General features: G+C 35.3%; 1 protein-coding gene and 1 pseudogene across 4 annotated transcripts in view; one reads left to right on the top strand and one right to left on the bottom strand.

Annotated features, from left to right (window-relative positions):
- Nucleotides 1–26,623, top strand: part of URI1 (URI1 prefoldin like chaperone) — a 72,657-nt gene that overhangs the window by 32,692 nt on the left and 13,342 nt on the right. For 3 of the 4 annotated variants that reach the window (XM_007996141.3, XM_007996144.3, XM_037991331.2), the window contains 2 exons: nt 8,889–8,967; nt 9,944–10,079. In XM_007996141.3, coding sequence (XP_007994332.3) covers nt 8,889–8,967; nt 9,944–10,079 — 215 coding nt within the window. Of the gene's footprint in view, nt 1–4,137; nt 4,188–8,888; nt 8,968–9,943; nt 10,080–26,623 lie in introns of those variants that run through there. The other variant, XM_037991330.2, reaches the window with a different exon arrangement.
- Nucleotides 14,772–16,923, bottom strand: LOC140711878 (peptidyl-prolyl cis-trans isomerase FKBP2 pseudogene; annotated as a pseudogene).

Below are 26,623 nucleotides of genomic sequence, written 5' to 3'. Positions count from 1 at the left end.
TTTAGGATTACTAAATGAGACCTGGAACTATTGGTTTTTTAATAAATAATTGCTACATCACCCAGAGTACAACTCTGTAACTCAAAATATATCCTTGCTAAGATGATATATCTGTTATTTTATTGCTCCTTAGTAAAATTACTCCAGAACTTAGTGGCTTGAAACAACCACCATTTGCTTGCACATGATTCAGTGAGTGTGCATATTAAGCTGGCCTCGCCTGTGTGGTTCTTCTGCTTGTCTTGTCTGGACTCACTGCTTTGGTTGCAGCCGGTTGGTGGCCTGGTCAGCTGTATTGTCCAGAATGGCTCACCTTCAAGTCTGGTGGTTAGTTGAGCCTTTGCCTCCATGTGCTCTTTTATCCAGCTTACTTTGTGTGGGCATCTGAGAGCAGCAAGAATGGAAGCTGCAAGGCCACGTTATGTTGGTCAAAGGAACTCACAAAGCCAGCGCAGATTCACAAGGTGGGAAGATAACACCCACCCGTTGAGAGGAGGCGTGAAAAAGAATCAATGGTCATTTTTAATGCACTGCAGTGACTTTACTGAATAAGTCCTGCACACACAAAAAGGAAGTCTCCGTCCTTTATGTTGACTGGTGAGAATGAAATGAAATAGTACATATGATGCCTGGCAGATGATCTTTATGTTAGGCATTACTTACAATTGTAAATCGTATGCATGTGAGTTGTAAAAAATTTATTGCCTTGTTTCCTTTATCTTAAAAGGATTTTTGGTAAAGGTATCTTTGAAATTACATGAAGCAGACTTAAATATAGAAGAAGATACTTTGTTCAGGTGTTTAATTTTGGAAAGAATACTTTAAATTTAGACATAAAAGTTCCAAAACACTTCGGCATGTGAGTTTCGAGAGAGTCTAAAGCAAATACTTGAAATTTTTTATCTTTCACAGGAAACTGGACAAGAATAATTGTTCAGAGGAAAAGAGTAACTAGTTTCTATTAGAATTTATGGTCAAAGCATATAGTAGGAAATAACCAAGAAAGCATACCTGTATAGGTAAAAATCTCAGGTGAAGATTTGATTTTCTCTCTTTTTTTTTCTGTTAGAGTTATTCTTTCCTGTCAGTCAATCGGGATGGAGATACCTGTTTTATGCACACATTGTATAGTTGTCTATATGTCTCATGTTTTTGAGGCTTTTCTTGTGTACAGAAGCACTGATTTCATTGTAACAATGCCATGGTTTACAGTATATTTAATATACCTGAAACTATTTTCTTGAGTTCCCTTCACATGGCTATATAACATTTATTTTATTATGTATAATATTTGAAATATTGATCTGCATACCTTTAAAACTTGTAAAAGCTGATGACTTTGTTCTACAGTGTTAGGTAGATTTGTAAACTATTTTTCAGAGTCTGTATTTTACTGACTACAAAGTTTTCAGTCACTGTTCTGTAGAGGGCCTTCTGTTGGGGCTTTTTCTTTATGTTTTTTTTTTTTTTTCCTTTTTTTTCCTCTTGAGTGGAGCAGAGAGCAACTTGCAAACTTTCTGGAAGTTTTATATGTTTTTGTTGTTGGAGTTTCTGCAGTTGTTTATGAGTCTTAGGGATAAGAGGGAAGAATCATATATGTCAAATCTTTTTGTCATTCTTTAAGTTTCTGCACAGTTTAAAAAAATGGTATGAGTTAGTACATAGGCTACTGATTGAGTTTGGAACTCTTGTGTGTAATGTTTCAAAGAAATTAAGAGGCAAAAAAAAAAAGATTAAAGTTGAATGTTTAAAGAATTTTTTTTAAATTTGAATTAGGTTTTTAAATTTTTATTCTGAATATAAAATGAATGCATGCTTAGTTATGGAAAGGTTGAAATAAGAAAGGAATAAAGATAAATTTACTCATAATTGTAAAGAGAAATGAATTCTCTCCCTGTTTTTAAAACATTCCCTTTTATTCCCTCTAGCTTCTTAATTCTGCATGTGTATTTATGTGACTAAGGTCAAACTGTAAATGCTTTTTTCTTTTCTTTCTCTTTTTAAAGAGTTAAATGATTTTTAACTTGTGATTAGAATTTATTACTTATAGGAGTCCTCAAGCTTTTATGCCATGTTTTTGGAGGCAACTAACTAGTTTGATATTTAACGCACTTCTGAAAATGAAAGGAAAACTTACATGTTATAGGAGAGTTGAAAGATTCCCCTAAAGAGTTTTAAACTATTATTTTAAAAAAGCCGTAATCACAACCCATCACCTAGAGTAGTCTTTGATGATGATGTGTTTCCAGTGTCATTATGATTTGGTTCAGTTTCCCATGACCAGCTTAAGTCCAGGGAGTATCTGACTGAGGCAAAGGGCTTAGGGCTTACTGCTTTGGGCATGTCTCATAATTTTTTATCTTTGTCTCAGCTGTATTAGGTTTGAAAACTGTACTTCTTTGTACTTTTACGTTTTTTCATTTTCCTTTTTTTTAATGAAGAGTAACATCCAATAAAACTCTTAAGCACAGAGTCCTGTTTGAGGATGAAGATGTAAATATTTCAACAACCACAGTGCTTGTCTGAGAGGCACATCACTCGGTGATAATCCTGAGTGCTTGTTCTTATTTTGAGAAATACAAGTCCAGATTCCACTATACCAAAGATAGATTGGAGTGGGTATCGGTGTAAGACTTGGGAGAAATACAGGCTGTAAAAATTGAGGCATGCCTATAATTTACTTTTTACTAATTCATATTGAACTCATGACCAAATTGGTGAGGGTTTTCGTGTTTTTCTTTTAAGTCAATTGGCAATTTTGAGAATTTTTAAGTATTTGGTAGGTTCAAAACCAGGATTGCCAGTTTTCACTGTTGTAAAACCTCTTGAGAAACTTTAACCCAGTGGGATGTATGATTGGGCCTCTGCTGAACCTTATGTAAAATGTGAGTCCTTTCTCTCAGGGAAGAGTCTAGAGTTTTTCTAGTTTCTCATAGGGATCAGTGACCTAAAAGAGTTTTTAAATTGCTACTGTAATTAAGAAAACCCACAAAATTACTTTTTTCTAAAATATGCTTTAGAAAGAAAATATAGAAAGTGTAAAGTAGCAAAACCTATGAATTATGGTAAGATTTAATCAGAAATTTGCACAAACTTTCAAAGCTTAAGTCAGTTACAAACTCATCACACCTTTTCTAAAAGATCCCTCCCTTTGATTTGTAATAGGAATTTATATTAGTTATAGAAAATTTGGAAAATAAAAAGAACAAAAATTACCTATAAACTCATCAGTAAAAATTAGGCATTTTAGGATATTTATTTCAAACCTAGATGTATGTGTTTTTACTTAATTTTTAAGGTATTTTACTTTGAATTCATCTCTCATTTTCTTAGAGCAAAAGATTAGTAATAAATGAAGACACAGGCACCTATGGTAACTGACAAATCTTCAAACACGTGTGTATGGTTGTTGTAGAGAGAACAGTAGAACAGATTTTTCTGTCCAGGCTTACTATGTTATCCATTGTACTCTGTTTTCTCATTGTTGAAAAGTTAAATTGAAGAAATCTAGTAGAATGTTAGCTGCATCTCTCTTTAGATAGTTTTGTTTCATTGACTTGAAAAAGATAATTTTGTTTCATTGACTTGAAAAATTACGTTTTTATATGTGGGTTAATCTTGGTATGTGTGTCTAATAGTAAAGTTTTCTGGTGGACTCATAAAATATAAAGAACATAGATTATTTCATCAGCATCTTCTGATGACATCAATTCCTTGGTATAATAGAGTTATAAAAAAGGAATATACCACCATTCTGCCTGAATTTTGTGGTACATTTCAGTTACTTATATCAACTGAAATTACTAAGTATTTTGCCATGACCATTTAGAAAAAAAGTCTAATGCTATTGATTTAATTCAGGTACATTTAAATTTTCCATGAAGAGTGTTGCTTTTCCCACCAAATTGCACAAAGCATAACAATATAGATCCCTTTTTCAATAATTTTTTAATAAAATGTAACTTTATCAATTTGTTTAGGTTGTTTACAAGGATACTTTGAAAAAAAAATCATTATTTTTTGCTTTAGTAACTGGAGGACATCTCTTTACCTCTCTAATAGAATCTATGCCCAAACTTAATATTCCTCTCTTTTCTTGATTTTAGAGGTGAAAAGCCAGGCATCCTTCAAGCTAGTGGATCTTTGACAAAGATGCATTGCAAAACAATCAGAAAGGCATGCTATGTGTGAGTGATGATCCCTGCAGCATATGCCATAGGCTTGTTGTAGAGGAGCTGCTCAATAAATGGTGGATTCAATTGAAACAAAGCTTTTTTGGATGCTTAATGGGAAGTTGTAGGGTGGGTATAATAGACTAAAAATTATTTCTAAAGAAGCTTATATATTTACTTGTATATATTCCAGAATCTTTGGGTTTTATCGTTTCCTAAATTAAAAAATAAAAATGTAACTCTGTCCCAGATTAACTCAGATGTTAATACTTATATATAATTTTTTTCCTTTTTTCCCCTTTTAGGCATCTCACGGTATTTTCTGTTTGTCTGTTTAGGATGTTAGTTAAAGGAAAAGGGAATGATAGAAGATTTTTTTTCTTTTTCTAAAAATAAATTGGTTCAATGTTAGTATTTGCTGTCTATTTTAACTTCCTACTTTAAAGTAAAATTAGAAAAGTCTATTGTTTCAACCTGATGTAAGTTTTATCTCCCTTTTTTATTATTTAAAGGTTGGAGTCTTTATCCCTGGCCTCAAAGGATGTAGACTTTTTTTTTTTTTCCATAGAGTTTTATTTTTGTCAGTCACTTTTAAGAGGATTAAAAATGTTGATCCCTTTCGTATTTCCTCGTCCCTTTAAGAAATTCTATTATGACAAATTTCAAACATACGAAAGAGTGAATCTTGATCACCTGTCTGTCTGTACCCTAATCCGTTAATCCATTTTTTTCTGATGAATTTCAAAGTAAGTTGTGGACATCTGTGTATTTCACCCCTAAATACTTGAGCATATACCTCATTTAACTTGATTTCTCTCTTACTTTCTACAATTTTATGAAAATGAGCTGTTTCCCATGGGGTCTGTCTTGATCTTAAGCCTTTGAGGGTAAGGCTAACTTGTGGTTGTGTTAATGGTCTTCATCCCTACTGCCCTTTTTTTTTTTTTTTTTTTTTAAATTTCCCTAAAAGGTACTCTCAAAAGGCATATTACACATGATTAGCAAGATTCAGAAGAAGGTGGTTAAAGTTTCTTAGATGCCTTATACCTATGCTTTAGTTCTTGTTTTCTATAAGGAATGTTGCATGAGGATATTGGAAAAAAATTTAAAATTAAGAGTTGAAGGTGGAACCTATTCTGTAAGGATCTATTATGTTGAAGCCAAAGAAGCAGGTCTAGCTATTGTAAGTAGGCTGGAGAGGTGTTTCGTAACTCTATCTGGGTTTTGTTCTCCTGTGAAGAAAATTATTTTAAGCAATTACCATTTTTGGTTACTGTAATATGACTCCTGTGTCCAAAAATTAATTACTTGTTTCTAATTATTAAAATAGAAAAAAAAAAAACTGATCAAATTTTGTTATGAATAAAGACCCTAGACTTACCTCAGTAATGCATTAGTTCTTAGCATAACTTTCGTATTTTCTGTTGCCTAGGCTTTGTGATCTTTAACAGGATTATTTAAGCCTGAAATAATAGAGAGACTATTTGGAGATCACTGTTTGACTAAGCGTTTGGTCCCCAACATTTCCACGAATGTAGCCTTTAGAGAGAGAGGGTTGTTCCTCAAGCTGTAGTTTCTTCCAGAGACACTGCTTGACTCCTCCTGGCCTCCTTTCATAAAGGATTTCTGCATGGGCTGCATTTTAAGTGATCTTCTACTTTATATTTTTAGAAAACTATTCAAAATTTATAAATAGCAACTTTAATCTTAAACTGCTCTCCAGTATGTCCACATTTTTGTGCTAGAGAGAATTATTAATAAATTGAAAACAATATGTTTGACTTGAAATACTGACATTGATCTCTGGTATTACCTGTTGTTGAACCTACTGTGCTTTTAATGTACAAAAGAGATGTTTTGTGAGGAAGTTTTTTTTTCTTTTTTTTCTTCTAAGCATTGTTACCAAAATAAGGCCTATTGAATGATAACTTTAATAGTAGCTTCTTAATATTCATAGAAACATTTAGATATCTAGGCTGGTGTATATAGTCCTTGAGCATTTGCAGAATTACTTATCTGAAACGTAAATAAGCTGTTAGTGTTGTGTTATTCATGGTGAGTGTTGACTGTCTAGGCACTATGCTAGTCAGTCCTATGGAGACATTCTCCCATTGACTGCTCACACCAGTCCTGCTTTCAAAGCCCCTGAATGGTTAAGTTCAGCTGTACCGTCTTTCAGCAAGTTACGCTATTTGTATCAAGTTGGTTAGTGAAATCTTGTGGGTAATAGTCTTTCTTGAAAGTTTTGGAATTGGTGTTTTTGATGCTTCATGGAAAAAAATGAGTTTTGAGTTTTGGAACCAACATAGTAGATGTTCCATGCTGGGCAGTGTGTTAGACCTTTTGTATTTAATTCTGTTGAACCTGTGAGATAAGTATTAGTCCAGTTTTGCCATTGACGATACAAAGACTAAGGTGAATTTGTGTGAATTGCATGTAGAGCTTGGGATTCACTCTCTGGTCTGACTTCAAAGCCATGTTCTTTCTGGTACATAGCCTTGTGCATGAAGTTGTTTGCCATTTTATCCATATAAAAATTTTCCATGAGGAGGATTTTTGCCTTAAACAAAAGGATAGAACATGTTTTATGTTTATTTATAGAAAAGGATTTTTTTGGGGAAAGTTTATAAAAAGCAGTTGCACACTAGAAAACGAGAAAGCTTTCGTGAAGGAATGCAGGTCAGAAGACCTAGCTAGGTCACACTCATTGCTTACCTCATCTTGATAGAGGAGATCTGGCTTCTTGCTATGTGGTTTTTCCATCTTCCTTCTACTTTGTCTTCTGTAAGAGAAAAATATTGATAAGTGACATTTATTATAGGATATGTCAAATAATATATATGTGAAATTCCTTAAGATCTTAAGGCTGAGATAATTTTTTTATTAATTATGCTACTGTTGCTTCAGGGAACTAAGCAGTAAGCTGAAACCAATTCTGTGATGTTTATAGCACAGTCATTTATATTATCTGGAGAGTTGTTACCTACATTGCAGTTTATCCTGATTTCAATTTGACAATGTCTACATGTTCTTTTAAATTGCTTGCTGAGTTGGTGAGTTTTGTTTCTGTTATTTTTAAAAACTGACAACATCCTTCTGCTTAAAAAAAATTCAGCGCTGTGGTTTTGCTTGCAGCCTGTATTTTAGCAGGAAACCCAATCTCCAGCGAAAGTTTGAAAACGGGCATCTTGGCATAGGCTGCTGCCTGGTATTACTCAAAGAGAAGGGCTGTTCATTTCCAGCAGGTGTTAAGAGCTGAGTAAGGCCCATAGCATGGAAATACGATCATCTCTGCCACTACAGAGTTACTTATACTTTTGGTGTTTGAAATTACTTATTTGGTAGCTCTGTTTGATATAGCAAGAAACAGACTCCTAAGCCACATTGAAACGCCTTTTGTATTATCTCTACTTAATTTCTTCTACCCCCAGTTGATTCTCTCTTACCTTAATCACATTATTATGAATAATTGAAGAGCTGATGACACATTTTTCAGTCTAAAGTTTTCTGATGAGGACTAAAGCATCTGATCAAATTTCATGTTCATGATTTCAGCTTCACAGTCAGTATCTATTCACTCAAAAGCTTTATTAAATCTCTTCTTTCGGCCGGGTGTGTTGGCTCACGCCTGTAATCCCAGCACCTTTGGGAGGCTGCGGCAGGGGGGATCGCTTGAAGCCAGGAGTTCGAGACCAGCCTGGCCAACATGGCGAAGAAACCTAATCTCTATGGAAAATACAAAAATTAGCTGGGCTTGGTGGCATGCGCCTGTAGTCTCAGTTACTCGGGAGGCCAAGGCAGGGGAATTACTTGAACCCAGGAGGTGGAGGTTGCAGTGAGCTGAGATTGTGCCACTGCACTCTAGCCTGGGCAACAGAGAGAGACTGTCTTAAAATAAATAATTTCTTCTGTCTTCATCTTGAGTCCCTTCTTCTCTCCAAACATCAGGCCTTCTTTTACTGTCTCCCTTAATTTTCGCATTTTATTTAGTCCAGAGTCTTGTATCTTAAAAAACAGTAATTCTCAAAATTTGAGTATTCTGCTTCTAAATACCGAAGTCCCTGAAGAGTCTTAGTTCTTCAATAAATGTATGGTAGAATAATGCCATAGCTAAACTTTATAAAAACAGGGTTTTAAAACTAAAAACCACATTAATCTTTAATTTGCTAAAATTAGGTTTTTGATTAGCTTGTTTTATGATACCTGGCCTACTGGGCCTCCCAAAGTGCTGGGGTTACAGGCGTGAGCCACCACACCTGACCGAAAGAACAGATTTAATAAAGCTTTTGAGTGAGGCCGGTGCAGTGGCTCACACCTGCAACCCCAGCACTTTGGGAGGCTGAGGTGGGCGGATCATGAGGTCAGGAGTTCAAGACCAGCGTGACCAACATGGTGAAACCCCGTCTCTACTGAAAATACAAAAGCTAGCTGTGCATGGTGATGCACACCTGTAATCCCAGCTACTCAGGAGGCTGAGGCAGGAGAATTGCTTGAACCCGGGAGGCGGAGGGTGCAGTGAGCCGAGATTGTGCCACTGCACTCCAGCCTGGGTGACAGAGCAAGACTCCATCTCAAAAAAAAAAAAAAAAATTGAAATGGTTTTCTTTACTTTTATGGTGGTTTGACACTCTGTCTCAAAAAAACAATAAAAAGAAAAAAAAAGGAAAAGAAAAATCGTTAATAATTTGTATATTTGGTGTTTTTTTTTGTCAACAGGAAGAAAGTAGATAATGACTATAATGCCCTTCAAGAAAGACTCAGCACCTTGCCTGATAAATTGTCTTATAATATAATGGTATGTTTGGTGTGTTTCTTTTAAAGTAATAGTTGTTTCTTGTAAACATATTAACTGTGTTGTTCACAGAATGCCAAGCTGATAGACTGTGTATGAGGTAACTACGTAGCAAGGAAGATTTGTTTTGTTTTACTTTATAAGAACACAGTAATTGTAGTGATCGCTGGTATTTACCTTTTTTTCCCAGAATATATATGGTGACATAAATGACATAAATATTAGCACAAAATTGGACATATTTCGAATGGAAACTTACTATATAAAAAATGTTATGACAGAAATATGGCACTTAGTCATTTCTTGTTAGCCAGAGCAGGAATAGGCCATAATGTTTTGTAATTCACAGAGTTAAACCTTAGGACATTGATTTTTATATAAAAACGTGCTGCTAATTTTTGTTTTAATGATCTTCACATTGACATAGAGATCTGTTCATGAGCCCTGGATTAGAACCTTTCATTGCATGAATATTCTTTCTTATGAAGGCTTTGTTCTTTTATACTAGTTCAAGTATTTTGTATATATAGCTAGGTAGATCCATTAAAGCTGTTTGTTTACTAATTCCTGCTTTGCAAAAATGGCTATTTTATTGAAAATAATTTTTAGTTTTCTTTATCAAAAGTATTTTGCATTGACAGTGTTTCACTACTGGTTGCTTTCATTTAGATTTGCAAGTGAATGAAAAGTATAAACATGCCGAGACAGTACTACTTTCTTTAAGAGCTGTATGTAAATATGGTGTGGATTTATTTTCCTGTTTTAACATTGATTTATGAACATAAAGCAATTTTCTGTAGATTTTCCTAGTAAAATTTTAATATAATGCTAAATTTCTGTGAAGCTGGCATTTTATTTTTACCAATGTATAAATAAAAAAATTCAGTGTTAATGTAAGGCTTTTAATGCAAAGTGTTTTATAAAATGTATTTTTCAGTGTTTTACGTTTTTTCCCTTTTTTCTTTTTTTTAAACAATAGGTACCATTTGGCCCTTTTGCCTTCATGCCAGGAAAACTTGTCCATACTAATGAAGTCACTGTTTTACTGGGGGACAACTGGTTTGCAAAGTGCTCAGCAAAGCAGGCTGTAGGTTTAGTTGAGCACCGGAAAGAACGTAGGTACCCATTTTAAATGATATTTCTTTGTTGTGTACGTATCTATTCACAGATTGCCAAGCTGAAGGACTGTTTCTTACCAAAACTACCTTCCATGATTTATGAATCCAGGCTATTTGTGGTTCTGTTGAATTGTAGGTAGTTTGAGTAGTACCAACATTTGAGAATGAGTTAGAGAATGGAGCATCTGGGTTGGAAATGTCACCTACATTGGCATGTTTTCTGAAGTTACAAAGTTTCGAAGTCATTATGTGATTTTTGTAGTTAGAAGTTGGGAAGACATAAAAATTGGAGTCATTTTATACTTTATAATTTTTTTTTTAGTTGCTATTACAGACTTATTTTTGCACTTAATACTTCAGTACACAGAAATAATGTGTTTTCTCCTTAGTGAACTAAGAGAAATACCTATTTACGTAAGAAGACAATTCTTTAAAATGCTTTTTGATTTGGGGAAAAAAACATATTTTTGTTTGATAGAGGAGACCAGGTGTGAAAAGTTGCTACCTAAAACAGCACCCTTATCCTTTTTCAGTTGTTTGATTTCTCTGCATCACTTTATTAAGGCAGCTCTTGAGTTTTGTTTATCTGTGCTATTATCTGTAGGTGTATAAAAGCCTACATACACACACACAGCACACACTACACATTTTGCAGTTGGATGAGATAGCTTGGGTTCTAGCTTAGTTATATTTTAAAATTAGGTTCAGTTTCTAATCTGTTGTTATTTCTAGAATACGTATTTAGACTGACAGTATAATATCCACCCTACCTGCTTTTTAACCTTTCAGTTAAATGTGTATTTGAAAATAAATGTTGGGAAGATCCTTTTGTATAAATAAGGTCATACTAGACAGAAAACAGCTGAGTTTTCTAAAGCTGAACTTGATTTCACTTATACATGAGTGAGTACTAGAGAACTCATTTACTCAGTGAAATTCTGGGAACTATATTTGGAGACTGTAATTGCAAATCAACTCCTATAAGTTTATAATTGATATATATTTTGATCTTTTGTGACACTAATCAGAATCTTATTGTTAGGCCTGTATGTAATTTCTGGCAATTATAAATCTTTTGGCTTTGCTGCATTATTTTTGTCATGTATATTAGCGAAAGAGAATGGGCATACTTTTTTCTTATGAACCTTACTGAAGACAGAGTCTCTTTATATACTGAAGTAGCTCTGATGTTACGAAATGAATCCATAGCCTGTTGAAGTTTGTTCACGTTGATTTTCATATTTCAGTGAAAAAACTCATAATTAATTATAACTTAAAATATTAATGGGAATACTTTTACTACAATAGAATAGAGCTCTAGAGTAGAGAAACATGTTTTGTTAAAACACTTTCTAGTAGTTAAATACAGTTTTGGAAAGTGACCAAACATAGGTGACTTTTGGGATCAATATTTATCTAAAATAATTTTCAAAGTACATATTTCCTATTACAGTAAATTGTGGGCTGGGCACAGTGGCTCATGCCTGTAATCCCAGCACTTTGGGAGGCCGAGGCAGGTGGATCACCTGAGGTCAGGAGTTCGAGACCAGCCCAACCAACGTGGTGAAACTCTGTCTCTACAAAAATTAGCCAGGCGTGGTGGTGTGTGCCTGTAGTCCCAGCTACTTGGGAGGCTGAGCTGGGAGGATCACTTGAACCTGGGAGATGGAGGTTGCAGTGAGCTGAGATTGTGCCACTGCACTCCAGCCTGGGTAACAAAAGTGAAATTCTGTCTCAAAAAAAAAAAAAAAATTGTATAAAGCTGTTTTATTCACATGGTTTTATAATTTATAATAACTGAAGGAAATACTTAGGTATATTGTTGTACTTAACATTTATTAAGAAAAGGTACTTTATTTTTCTTAAGGCAGAGGAAATACAACCAGTTAAACACATAGTCATCTATATCATGGTTGACTAGGGTAATTGGAGAAGGTCTGAGTTACAACACATGTCATGATTTGTTTAACCAGCACCACAGTCAGGACACAGAATAGGATACAAGATACTGCTCTCAGGACTCAGCTCCTATCAAAACCTCCTTCACACCGCCCCTTGGTGGTCACACCCTATCGCTGCCTCTAAGGGTTGAGGACCTCAGGTCTGTGTCTTTTGAGACTAGCTTCTTCACTTGCTGTAACGCCTCATCCAGGTGGTTCTGTATATTAAAAGTCATGTCTTTGATTGCTGAGGAGTGTTCCATTACATGCATATCCATTAAATGCACGTACAACAGTTTTTTCATTCACTTTTTGAGGGACATTTGAGTGCTTCCTTTTGTTGGCAGTGAGGAACAGAGCTGCTCTAAGCCTTTGTGTACAGGTTTTTGTGTGAACATACATTTTTATTGCTGTTGGTAAATACCTACAAGTGAGATTGTTAGATCATATGATAAGTGTATGTTCAGTTTTTAAGAGACTACCAAGCTGTTTTCCAAAGTGACTGTATGATTTACATCTCTTTCAGCAGTGTGTGAGAGTGGTAGCTTTGCGTCTTTACCAGCCCTTGATATTCTCAGTTTAAAAAGTGTAGCCATTTGAATAGGTGTATAGTGGTTTTAATTTGTTGTTGCCTAATGATGTTGAGCATTGATTCATGCACTTATTTTATCTTTGTGTCCTCTTTTACCTGTTGAACTCTTTTGCCCATTTTTAAAAATTGGGTTGTATGTGCTTTTTTTTCTTTTTTGATGTGGAGTCTCACTCTGTCGCCCAGGCTGGAGTGCAATGGGGTGATCTCGGCTCACTGCAACCTCTGTCTCCCGGGTTCAAGCAATTCTCCTGCCTCAGCCTCCTGAGTAGCTGGGATTACAGGCGTGCGCCACCACGCCCAGCTGTTTTTTTGTATTTTTAGTAGAGATGGGGTTTCACCATGTTGGTCAAGCTGGTCTTGAACTTCTGACCTCAGGTGATCCACCTGCCTCAGCCTCCCAGAGTGCTAGGATTACATGCGTGTGCCACCGCACCTGGCCTGGCTTATATATTTTCTTGCTATTTTATTTCATTTTATTTTTTTAAATTGGAGTCTCGCTCTGTCGCCTAGGCTGGAGTGCAGTGGCATGATCTCGGCTCACTGCAACCTCCGCCTCCCAGGTTCAAGCAATTCTCCTGCCGTGTGCCACCATGCCTGGCTAATTTTTGTATTTTTAGTAGAGACGGGGTTTCACCATGTTGATCAGGCTGGTCTTGAACTCCTAACTTCGTGATCCTCCTGCCTCGTGATCCACCCACCTTGGCCTCCCAAAGTGCTGGGATTACAGGCGTGAGCCACCGTACCCTGCTGCGTTGTATATTTTACTGTTGTTTTGAGAGTTTTTTTTTTTTTTTTAAATATATTCTGGATTTAAGCTCTTTGTTAAATAGGTGATTTGCAAATATTTTCTCCCACTTTGCATCTTGTCTTTTCATTCCCTTAACAGTGTCATTCCAGAGCAAAAGTTTTTAATTATGAAGTTCAGCTTTTAGCTTTTTTTAATGGATTATATGTGTAGTGTCATATCTAAGAATGCTTTACCTAACCTTAGTTCTTGAAGATTTTCTCCTATGTTTTCTTCTAAAAGTTTTATGCTTTGACATTTTACAATTAGATCTGATTGATTTTAAGTTAATTTTTGTTCGAAGTGTGGGGTTTAGGTCATGGTTCATTTTTCTTGCATATGGATGTCCAGTTGCTCCAATACTATGTTGAAAATACTGTTCTTTCTCCATTGAATGACTTTGCACCTTTGTCAAAAATGAATCGGCAACAAGACCATCTTAGATACCCCACTAAGATGGTTATAATAAAAAAGACAGTAACACTTATTGGTGAGGATGTGAAAAAATTGGAACCCTCATTCATTCCTGGTGGGAAACCACTTTGGAGAACAGTTTGGAATTTTTCAGCAAGTTAAACATTGTGTTTTACTGTGATCTAGCAGTTCCACACCTAGATAGTATTCTACCCAAGTGAAATAAAAACATGTCCACAAATACTTGTACATGAATGTTAAGAGCAGCACTGTTTTTAATAGCCGAAACATGGTAACAACCCAAATGTCTGTCAACTAATGAAGGGGTAAGTGTCGTACATCCATACACTGGAATGTTGTTTGGCAATAAAAAGACGTGTACCTTGAAAACATTAGAATAAATTAAAGGAGTCACAAAAGACCACATATTGTATGATTCCATTTACATGAAATATTCAGAATAGGCAAATTTATAAAACAAAGGAGAGTAGTGGCTGCTTAGGGCCAGGAAGGTATGGGAGAGAATGGAGAGTGACTGCTAAAGATTATAGAGATTTTTAGGGGCAATGAAAATATAAAAACGCAGATTTTGGTGGTGATTGTGCAACCCTGTGAATATACAAAAACCATCGAATTGTACATTTTAAATGGGTGAATTGTATGGCATGTGAATTATAGCTTACTTAAATTGTTAAAAAACAAATGAGCCATTTTGTATAGTTGTGTTTTTGGACCATCTTTTCTGTTTCTTTATGTTTCTGTCTCTTTGCTGATGCCAATCTGTTTTGATTATGGTAGCATTATAAATGTGTTCCTTAAAGTTGGTAGTACAGGTGTTCTAATTTATTCTTTCCAAATTGTTTTGGCTGTTCTACCTCCTTTGGCTTTCCATACACATTTTAGAAACCACTCGTTTGTGTTTACAAAAAGTCCTGGTGGGATTTTGATTGGAATTGTGCTAAATCAACACATTAATTTGGGGAGAATTGACCTATTAATTATTAAATCTTCCAGTGTGTAAGTACTTCCAGCGTGTAAATACAGTGTATCTCTGTATTTAGGACTTCTTTCATCAGTTTTGTAGTTTTTGAGCATATAGATCATATGTGTTTTGTTAGGTTTATATTTAAGTGTTTCACCTATTGTGAAGCTGTTGTAAATGATGGCATTTAAAAATTTTGTTTTTCAAGTGTTCTAGTATGTAGAAATAACTCTTTTAAAAAAAGAATTAACATTGGATCCTCCATTCATGCTGACCACATTTGTTAGTTCTCTGAACTTTTTTGGGGTAGATTCCATGGGATTTTCTATGTAGACAATCATGCCTTTTGTAAACAGCTCCTATTTTTTTATTCCTTTCCAATGTGTATACACTTTATTTCTTTTTCTTGCCTTATTTCCTTGGCTAGGACTTGCAGCATAATATTTTTTGTTGTTGTTGTTTTGGGCTTTTAAGGTTTTTTTTTTGGAACAGTCTGGTCCTTGATGGGGGCCTCTCCCCCTACCCCTCCCCAGTCTGGCTATAGCTCAGATCGTCGCTCGATTTTGAGCAGCTCCACCTCGAACACCAGGGTTGCACCGCCTGGAATCTTTGGGGGAGCTCCCCGCTCTCCATACCCCAGCTCGGATGGGATCACCAGCTTGCACTTTTCCCCCCTCACATCCCCGGCAGCCCCTGGCCCCAGCCCTTGATGACCTGGCCTATGCCAAGGGAGAAGACAAAGGGCTGGTTCTGGGGCAGGCTGCTGTCAAACTCTGTCCCATCTTCCAGCTTCCCCGTGTAGTGCATGTGCAGGACATCCCCTTTACGCGATTTCATGGTACAGTGGTCCACCTGCTTCTTGACCCCAATCTACAGCTTCCTTTTGCCCTCGGCCCCCGTGGCCGTGGCCACGGCGCTCAGGCAGATGGACAGTACTGTCAGGACCTGGACCTGGCTCAGCCTTGTGTCTCTCCTTGCCGCGCCCCTGCAGTATAATATTGAATAGGAGTGGTAAGATTAGGTAGGCATCTTGGTCTTGAAACCGATCTTCTGAAAACATTTGGTATTTTACTGTTAAATGTGGTTAGCAGTAGGTTTTTAAAAAAAATTAATACTCCCTATTAGTTTAGGGAACTTTCTGCCTGCTTCTAATTTGCGGGTTTTTTAAATGAAAAGATGTTGAATTTTGTCAAATGTATTTTCTGCGTATATTGATACGATCTTGTAATTTTTCTTCTGTATATGTTAATGTGGTGGATTGTATTGATCGATTTTTCTTCCCTGGATGAACCGCATTTGGTCATGGTGTGTTATTGCTTTCATATATTACTGGATTTGATACATTGAGCTTTTTTTGTTTAGTATTTGCATGGTGTATATTTTTCCATCTCTTTTACTTTTATACTAACTATATCATATTTAAAGTGGATTTCTTTTTTTTTTGTTTTTTTGAGACAGAGTCTTGCTCTGTTGCCCCGGCTGGAGTGCAGTGGCATGATATTGACTCGCTGCAACCTCCATCTCCCAAGTTCAAGTGATTCTCCCACCTCAGCCTCCTGAGTAGCTGGGATTACAGGCGAGTGCCACCACGCCTAGCTAATTTTTGTATTTTTTGTAGAGATGGGGTTTCACCATGTTGGCCAGGCTGATCTCGAACCCTTGACCTCAAGCGATCTGCCTACCTTGGCCTCCCAAAGTGTTAGGATTACAGGCGTGAGCCACTGCACCCGGCCTAAAGTGAGTTTCTTATAGACAGCATGGACCTTTCCTTTTTAATTCATTCTGATAATTTCAGTCTTTTAATTGATGTATTTAGACCATTTACATTTAATGTGTAATATGTTTGGATTTAGGTTTGGCGTTCTCCCACCGTTTTTGTTCCTCTTGTTCCCCTTTCTTGCCCTCTTTTAGATTATTTAATATTTTTAGTATCTTATTACTCTGTTTTTGCTGAAATAGGAACTTCTTAAAATATTTTTAGTGTTACAAATTAGGGATTAATGTATTTCACATGAACTTAAAAGTTTTACTCTAAATACTTGTGAGTTCTTTTTTAGGTTAGAGAGCAATTTTTTTTTTTTTTTAGAAAAGAGTACATCTTCAGTGAGACTAAGTGAAAAGACCAGGATTTAATCAGAGATTTCTACAGTATAGATATGTTTTTGGTAATTTTGTTTCTGTATGTCTCTGTAATCTACTTTTGAATACTGGGAGAATTATTTTACCATTATCTTTTGTTCAGAGTTGTATCTGACACATTTATCTTATTTTTACTTTTGTCTTAAAAAATGCATACTTAGTCTTCATTTTTACGACAAAGTTATTTTTACTAAATGAAAGGGTGGACATGAAGGGATAAGATCATGAACCAGAGTAATGGCTGTGGGCTTAGAGAAGAGATCAGATGCAGGGAGAATTTCTGAGCCTGATAGGACTTGGCAACTGATTCGATGTGAAGGTTGAGGGGAAGCATTGGATGAGTGGTGACCTAGAGGCAATGTTGTTAACATAATCAAGTAAGTTTGTAGATCACTGCACACTGCTTTTCCCTCTACTAGAGAGTCCAATGCACATAGGCACATTACTTAGAAGCCCTGTAATGAAAAATATCCCTTTAGTTTTGTTTAATATTGTGGTTCCCAAACTTACTTGATTTTGAGAAACTTTTAACTTGTAATGTCTGTTATCTCACAGAGCATTCTAAAGAAAATCTTGACTTAGGAATACATTTTTAGGCAGATTTCAGAAGAAAGTGGGTGATAAGACATTGTTAGCACCGAATACAGCTTTTTTTTTCTTTTCTTTTCTTTTTTTTTTTTTTTTAAGTGATAGGAGAAGAAAAATTGTATACGAGGTACATCAGGTCATTCACAAGATGGGCTTTTTTAAAAATTATTTTTTTGGTAGGTTATATATGGACATGATATAAAATCTAAAGGATATTTATTAAAAAATAACTATGCTTCCTTTTCTTGTTCTTTAACATCCAGTTTACCTCTCTGGAGGCATTGCTATTATCAGTATCTTACTCATTATTCCAGGGATATTCTGTGCGTTTACAGCTATAGACTTAGGCATTCCCACCCCACCCTGTACACATCCACTCAAATTGTAGGCACACTTTTTTTTCTTTGCTTTTTGTTTTGGCAGCTTGCTGTCTTATTCTTTTCATGGCTGTATAGTATTATATTGTACCATAGTTTATTTAGCCAGTCCTTTTCTCATAGGCCTTTAGATCATCTTCCTTTTTTTTGCTATTGAAAGCAATGCTGCAGAATAACCTCTGTGTGTGTGTGTGTGTGTGTGTGTGTGTGTGTGTGTGTGTGTGTATGTATCATTTTGTACTTGTGTATATCTGTAGGATGAATGACTAGGATTGAATTGCTGGCATGAAGTGAGTTAGATTTTTAACTTTGACAGTGCTGGCCTTAACAGACTGACTGACTACACCTTTGCCAACCCATTGTGTTTGCAAAGTTTTTTTGGAACTGATAACCTTATTGTAGGCCCCCTGGCACCACTAACTAACTGTCTTCCTTTTCCTCCCCTCCCCTCCCTTCCCTTCCCCTTGTTTACATGGTTGGTCAGCAATAACCACCATCCATCTCCAGATATTTTTCATCTTTTTAAGCTAAAACTGTACCAGTTAAGTGATAACGCCCCATTTTTTCCTTCCTTTCTCCCCCCCATCCCCTGGTAACCACTATTCTACTTTCTGTATGAATTTGGCTATTCTAGATACCTTACATAAGTGGAATCCTGCAGCATTTGTCCCTTCGTGTCTGGATTATTTCACTTAATGTTTTCTAGGTTCGTCTATGTTGTAGCACATATCAGAATTTCCTTTTTAAGGATGAACAATATTTTATTTTGTGAATAATGTGAATTATTCTGTTCGCTATTATAAATAATACTGCTATGAATGTAGGTATATAAATATTTATTTAGTTCCCTGCTTTAAATTATTTGGGGTATATATCTGAAAGTGGAATTGCTGGATCATATGGAAATTATATATATATATATGTCTATTTTTTTTTTTGAGACAGAGTCTCACTCTGTTGCCCAGGCTGGGCGTGCAGTGGTGCAGTCTTGGCTCACTGCAGCCTCCGCCTCCCAGGTTCAAGAGCCTTCCTGCCTCAGCCTCCCGAGTAGCTGGGACTACAGGTGTGTGCCACCATGCCTGGCTAATTTTTGTATTTTTAGTAGAGACAGGGTTTCACCATGTTGGCCAAGCTGGTCTTGAACTCCTGACCTCAGGTGATCCATCTGCCTCAGTCTCCCAAAGTGCTGGGATTACAGGCGTGAGCCACCGCGCCCGGCCCAATGTTGTGTTTTTTAAGGAACCTCCATTCTGTCTTTCACAGCAGCTGTACCATTTTATATTCTCACCACCAAAATAGAAGGAATCTGGTTTTCCCACATTCTTGTCAACACTTGTTACTATATTTTTAATATATAAAATAAATATATTTTAAAGTGGCATACCACCAAGGAATATAGTTTGAAGTGGATTTGAAGTGATACATCATCAGGGTTTTGGTTTGTATTTCTTCAGTGATTAATTATGTTTAGCATCATTTCATGTGTTTATTGGCCACATGTATATCATCTTTGGAGAAATGTCTATTTAAGTCCTTTGCCCATTTTTTATTGCAGTTGTTTGTTTTTCTTGTTGAGTTGTAGTTCTTTATGTATTCTGGATATTAGTCCCTTATCAGTATTTTCTCCTGGTCTGTGGGTTGCCCTTTTACTTTCTTTTATTTTTATTTTTTTGTCTTACTTTAAAAAAAAAAAAAGTAGCTGCCAGGTAGAGTGCCCTTTTACTCTCTTGATAATGTCCTTTGATGCACAAAATTTTTAAATTTTCATTATCCAGTTAGTGTTTTTTTGTTTTTGCCTATGCCTTTCATGTCATATCCAAGAAATTGTTGCCAAATGTCATGAAGCAGCTTCCCTCTGTTTTTTTTTTTAAGTTTCCTAGATTTATCTCTTCATTTAGGTTGCTGTATCCATTTTGAGTTATATTTTATATATGCTTGTAAGGTAAGGGTCCAACTTTATTCTTTTGCATGTGTTTCCAGTTTTCTCAACACAATTTGTTGAAAAGACTGTCCTGGCCAGGAGCGGTGGTTCACGCCTGTAATCCCAGCACTTTGGGAGGCCAAGACGGGCGGATCATGAGGTCAGGAGATTGAGACCATCCCGGCTAACATGGTCCTTACCTTTTTGAATGGTTTTTACACTCTTGTTAAAAATCATTTGGTCATATATTTATGAGGTCTTATGTCTAAGCTTTGTATTCTAGTTTTTGGTCCGTATGTCTGTATTTATGTTGCTACCACATTATTTTGTTTAGGGTAGCTTTGTAGTAAGTTTTGAAAACAGAAAGATGAGACTTTCAACTTAGTTTTTTTTTTTTTTTTTTTCAGGATTGTTTTGGTTATGGGGGACCCTTGAGACTCCATGTGAAGTTTAGAACGGGCTTTTCTGTTTTTGCAAAAAAAACTACTGGATTTTACTAGGAGTTGCACTGAGTCTTTAGGTTGCCATGGGTAGTATTGACATCCTAATTAAATGTATTCACTCCATGAACATAGGATATCTATTTATTTGTGTCTTGTTTCAGCAACACTTGTAGTTTTTAGTGTACAAGTCTTGCACCTTCTTGGTTAAATTAAAGAGTTTAGTCCTTTTGGTTCTAGTTGAAATGGATTGCTTGTATTTCCTTTTTAGATTGCTCATTGTTAGTGCATAGAAATGCAACTGATTTTTGTGTGTTGATTTTGCATCCTGCAACTTTGCCGGATTTTTTTTATTAGCTTTACCAGGGTGGGTTTTCTTTTTGTTTTTGTTTTTGTTTTTGATTCTTTAGGGTTTTCTACATATTGCATATAAGATTGTATCATATGTTGGTAGTAGAGAGAACTAGACTTCTTTCTTTCCAATTTGGAGGCTTTTTATTTGTTTTTCTTGCTTAATTGCTCTAGCTAGAGCTTCTAGTATGGTGATGAATAGACATGTTGGTAGTGAGCTTCCTTGTCTTATTCCCAGTCTTAGGAGAGAGACTCGCAGTCTTTCATCATATAGTGTGATGTCAGTGTGGGGTTTTCATATATGGCCTTTATTATGTTTTGGAAGTTCCCTTCTATTTCTAGTTTATTGAGGTTTTTTTTTTTTAAATCATGAAAGGGTGTGCATTTTATCAAAGGCTTTTTTGAATTCAATCGAGATTACCATGTTTTTTCCTCTTCATTCTGCTCATGTAGTATATTACATTGATTTTTATATATTGAACCCATCCTTGCATTCCAGGGCGTGGGGGAGATCATTCTTGGTCATGATGTATAATTTAATATGCTACTGTATTTAGTTTGCCAGCATTTTGTTGAGGATTTTTATATGTATATGCATAAGAGAAATTAGCCTGTAGTTTTCTTATTTTTATCTGGCTGGCATCACAGAATGTGTTCCCTCCCTTTTCATTTTTTAGAAGAGTTTGAGAGGATTGGTGTTAATTCTTTGAATGTTTGGTAGAATTCCTCTGTGAAACCATCTCTTCTTGGGCCTTTCTTTGTTGGGAGGTTTTTGATTACTGATTCAATATACTACTTGTTACAAGTCTATTCAGATTTCAGTTTTGGTAGTTTGTGTTTTTCTAGGAATTTGTCTATTTTATCTAAGTTACCAAACTTGTTGGCATTCAGTTGTTTGTACTATTTCTGTATAATCCCATTAATTTTTGTAATACTAGTTTTTATTGTTCCACTTTTGTTTGTGATTTTAGTGATTTGAATCTTCTCTCTTTTTTTCTTAGACAATCTAGGTAAAGATTTGTCAATTTTGTTGATCTTTTAAAAAACCAAGTTTTGATTACGTTACTTTTTCTCCAGTTTTAAAAAATTATGTTTTGTTTATTATCCTCTAATCTTTGTTTTTCCTTTCCTCTGTTAGCTTTGGGTTCAGTTTACTCTTTTTTTTTTTTTTTTTTCCAGTTTCTTAAAGTGTACAGTTAAATTACTGATTTGAATTATTTCCTTTTTTTTTTTTTTTGATGCAGGTATTTACAGCTATAAATATCTTTCTTAGTATTGCTTTGCTGCATCCCATAAATGTTCGTTGAGTTTTCTTTTTTGGTGGTGTCAGGGTATTTTCTTTTTTTTTCTTTTGAGACAGAGTCTCACTCACACTGTTACCCTGACTGGAGTGCAATGGTGCAATATTGGCTCACTGTAACCTCCATCTCCCGGGTTAAAGGGATTCTTCTGCCTCAGCCTCCCAAGTAATTGGGACCACAGGTGTGGTCAACCATGCCTGGCTAATTTTTGTATTTTTAGTAGAGTCGGGGTTTCACCATGTTGTCCAGGAATAGTCTTGAATTCCTGGCCTCAAGCAGTTGCCTGCCTCGGCCTCCTAACGTGCTGGGAGCCACTGTGCCCAGCGTATTTTTAAATTACGCCTATGATTTCTTCTTTGACCCATTGACAGATTGTTTTGTAAAATTTTTGTATATTTATGACTTTTTCCAGTTTTCCTTCTATTAATGATTTTTAATGTTATTGAACATTCCAATTAGAAAAATTACTTTATATGATTTCAATCCTGTTAAATTTTTTGAGACTTATTTTGTGGCCTCTCATATGACCTATCCTGGTGAATGTTCCATGTTTCCCTTAGAAAGTGTGTGTTCTTCCTGTTGTTGGGTGGAGGTTTCTATATATGTCTGTTAGGTCTAATTGGTCTTTAGTAGTGTTCATGTTCTTTATTTCCTTCTGGCTGTTCTATCCTTTACTGAAAAGGGGATATTCATGTCTCCAGCTATTATGGTGAAATGATTTCTCCCTTCAGTTCTGTACATTTTTGCTTTATACGTTTGAGCTCTGTTAGGTATGTATGCATTTATAATTGTATCTTCTTGATAGATTGAACCTTTTATCAGTGTGAAATATCCTTTGTCTCTTGTAACTTCTTTTAACTTAAAGTCTATTTTGTCTGATACTACTATAGCTACCTTATTTCTTTTTTTGGTTACTGTTTGTATGGAATATCTTTTTCGTTCCTTCACTTTCAACCTGTTCGTGCCCTTAGGATCTACAAGTGAGTCTCTTATAGACAGTATATAGTTGGATCCTTTTTTTAAAGCAATTGATTCTGCCAATTTATGCTTTCTGACTGGGGAAGTTTAATCTGTTTACATGTGTAGTTATTACTGATGGGGGAAGGACTTAGTTTTGCTATTTTGTTATTTTCTGCATGTTTTATAGCATTTTTTGACTCATTTCTATATTACTGCCTTTTTTTTTTTTTATGGTGAATGGTTTTGATCTCCTTTTCACTTCTTTTTAAAATATTTTATAGGTATTTTCTTTGTGGTTACCATGGTGATTACATAGCATATCCTAAGGTTATAAAATGTATTTTGAATTTATACAAACTTAACTTCAATCACATACAAAGGCTTTATTCCTGTTCAGCTCCTTCACTTTATGTTATTTATGTCACAAATTACATCTTTATACATTGTGTCTCCATTAATATAAATGTACAGTGATTGTATTCATTTTTCTTTATCACGTAGAAAAAAGTGGAGTTACAAACCAAAATGACAATAATACTGATTTTTGCCTATGTGTTTACTTTTATCAGAGATCTGTGTTTTCATGTCGCTTTGAGTTACTGTCTTTTCATTTCTACCTGAAGAGCTTCCTTTAGCATTTCTTGTATTGCAGTGGTAAGGAATGCTCTCAACTCTTGTTTATCTGGGAATGTCTTAAATTTCCCTCATTTTTAAAAGAGTGTTGTTTTGCTAAACATAGAATTCTTGGCTGAAGTATTTTGTTTCCCTCTCAGCACTTTTAAACATATGTCATCCCATAGCCTTCTGTGCTTCAGGGTTTCTGCTGAGAAATCTGATAATCTTATTGAAGATTCCTTGTTTGTGATGAGTTGTTTTTTTCTTGATGCTTTCAAGATTCTTTCTTTGTTGTTGTTCAACAGTTTGATTATAGTGTGTCTTGGTGTGGGTCTGGGTTTATCCTACTTGGATTTCGTTGAGCTTCTTGGATTTGTGGATTCATACCTTATCAAGCAATGTGTGTGCTCTTGAGTGTCTCCAATAAGGCATTTCAAAATACAAATTTATGATTTTAGTTTATGATAGATGTATATAGCTTTAAACAACCACAAACCATCTTAAGACATTATTTAAAAAAAGAGCAGCATTCACTTATCCCTTTTGACTCACAGTTCCCATTCCTTAGATGTAATTACTTTCCGTTTTTGACTGTTTTTACTTTGCTGTTTTTATTCATATTTTCCAGTGGTTGGCATATCCTATTTTTGTTTACTTGTTTTCTCAATTTTTTGTATTATTAACTACCTGTCTACAATTTAAGAGGACCATTTAGCATTTTTACATGTCTTCCCTGTCTCTGCTTCTCTAATCTTTTTACTATTGTTGTATCACAATTTTTGTTGTATCAGTATTCATGCTTAGATATTATGTAATTCCATTTTGTTCTTGTACTGGCTTTTAATTGAATTTAACTGCTTTTTTTGTTGCATAGTTTTCTATGTATCTATCATTAATTCAGTCAGACACTTTTTTGGTTGTTAGAAATTTTACTGCTGGAGTCTTTCATTGTCTTGCTTCAATTTGGACTGGCTTCTATCCTGATCAAAGGAGAGCTGTTTTCCTGGTATCTTTTTACCCTGTTTTTGCCTTTTATTTATTTTCTATTTTCTGTTTCCCAAAGCGCCCTTTTTTCAGGTTCTGTTTACTTTGTTGGAATATTGCTTTCAATAAGTTTTGGGAAAGTGCTCAGAGGTACTTCTTTACATTTTTATGTACCTGAATAACTCTTATATTCCTTATACTCCTGCTTGTTATTGTTAACTAGACCATTTAGAATTCTAGGTCTTAAGTAGTTGTTGCCCTCAGAATTTTGGATACATTATTCTATTACCTTCTGTCTTTAAGTGTTGCTATTGAAAATCTTGATGCTACTTTCTTTTTCTTTGTATATAACTTGTTTTTTTGTTTTTAGAGCTTTGAGATTCCTTTTTGGTCTTTATTCCCCATGATCTGGAATACTATAGTGGTACACCTTGATGCCATGCTATGGATCCTTTAAAATTTGTTTGCTAGTGCTTAGTGGACTTTTTTTGAGTGGAGGCTTAAGTCCTACAGCCCTGGGAAATTTATATTACTAATTTGAAAATTTCCTTTTCTTGTTGCCTATTGTTTGTCTTTGTTGTAATTTTTGAAGTGATTTCTTCTAAATAATCTTTTAAATCATGTATTGACTTTAAAATTTTCCTGTACATAGTTTCATTTCTGGAAGCACTTTCTTGTTGTTCTTTGGCTGTTTCTTTGTTACAGCATCCTGTTCTTGTTTCATGGATGGAGGGTCTTTTTTTAAGGAGTATTTGTTTTTTCTTTTAAAGTTTTCTTCTTTAAACCTTTCCTCCATGTTTTGTTTTTCTGCCCCCTCTTTTCTCTCTCTGGCTCTTTTTTTTTTTATTTTTCCCTCTAGCATTAATGTTCAAGAATTTCTTCAAATGTCTGGTGATCCTTGGCTGACCATTTATACTTGAGTTGAGTACTGTCAGCAAGCTTTGTGTGCATAGGCAAGGTTTGTTGACTGATAGGTTTTTTTTTTTATAGGGATATAAGGTGGCAAGCTGAATTTTTTTTTTTTTTAAATTATTTGAGCAATCTTTAAATATCAGCAGATTCTACAAAAGAGTCTTCTGATCTTCTTCATCTAGTGTTCTGAGAACCAGGCTGGGAGGGGAGTTTCAAGGTTCAGTATGTTCACTTGGAATTAATCCTGGTTTCACTAAGATATTTTCTGTTCTCTTTCCACTTCCCCATTCCCTACCATTCCCACAAACCACCCAAAGCTATGAATCTTTTGTTTAAGCAAGAAAGGAGAAACCTTTCTTGTGAGATTGGGGTTTGGGCACTTGTTCTTTTCAAACTTCTATCTAGATCTTTGCTTAAAGTTCACCCTTCCTTTGGAAATACTCCCAAGTGAATTGCCTTTTCCAGGTCCGACATCCCAGATTGACTTGTAGTAGCTTTTCCCTGCCACAGTTAGGTTCCATTTTTTTCTGTTGTGCAAAGTCCATTATCAGTTGTGCAGTTTCCAAAATTTGGTTGACATTTCTTGTCTATTTTCTCTTCAAATATATTTGTCTTTATGGGTTTATGCCTTAACAAATTTCTTGGTTGTTATTTTACTAAGGTATAGGGGAAAGGCAAATATTAAGTACAGGTATTCAATATGCCATTTTAAAGCAGAAGTCCAAACCTTTGTACTGGTTTAAGAAGGAGTAGGTCCTGTCCAGAGGTTTGTGAGTATTTCCACCAGGGGGCACGTCCTATTGAAGCTGTCGAATATTTAAAAATTCCAGCACACAAAAGAAACGAGGTTGAGAATAGAGTGGTCACAAAGGATTCAGTAGAGAATTGCATATTTACAGGCTTCATCCTATTCAGTACATATGAATATATGGCTAAGTAAAAAAGACTTCTTTCACAAATGATGTTCATAACTTTTATTAGTCTTTTGCAAATTGTATTACATCTGCAATTCTGTTCCTTTCAAATATATACAATTCTGTAAACTGTTAACTAAATGTTTCTAAATATTTGGTCTTACTTAGTGAGTAGGCATATCATTTATCTTTAGGTGAAAATGACTGCTTAAAGTCTTACAAGGTTTTAAATTTTCTTTTTTAGTTTAAACATGTCTTTGGAATTTGCACTCTTAATTTGCTTTAAGTCTCCTTTTTCATAGCTAACTCAAAGTATTTCAGCCAGTT

Source organism: Chlorocebus sabaeus, chromosome 6 (assembly GCF_047675955.1).
Source record: "Chlorocebus sabaeus isolate Y175 chromosome 6, mChlSab1.0.hap1, whole genome shotgun sequence".
In the NCBI taxonomy this organism is placed as follows: Eukaryota; Metazoa; Chordata; class Mammalia; order Primates; family Cercopithecidae; genus Chlorocebus; species Chlorocebus sabaeus.
This window is presented reverse-complemented; position numbering and strand designations above follow the sequence as displayed.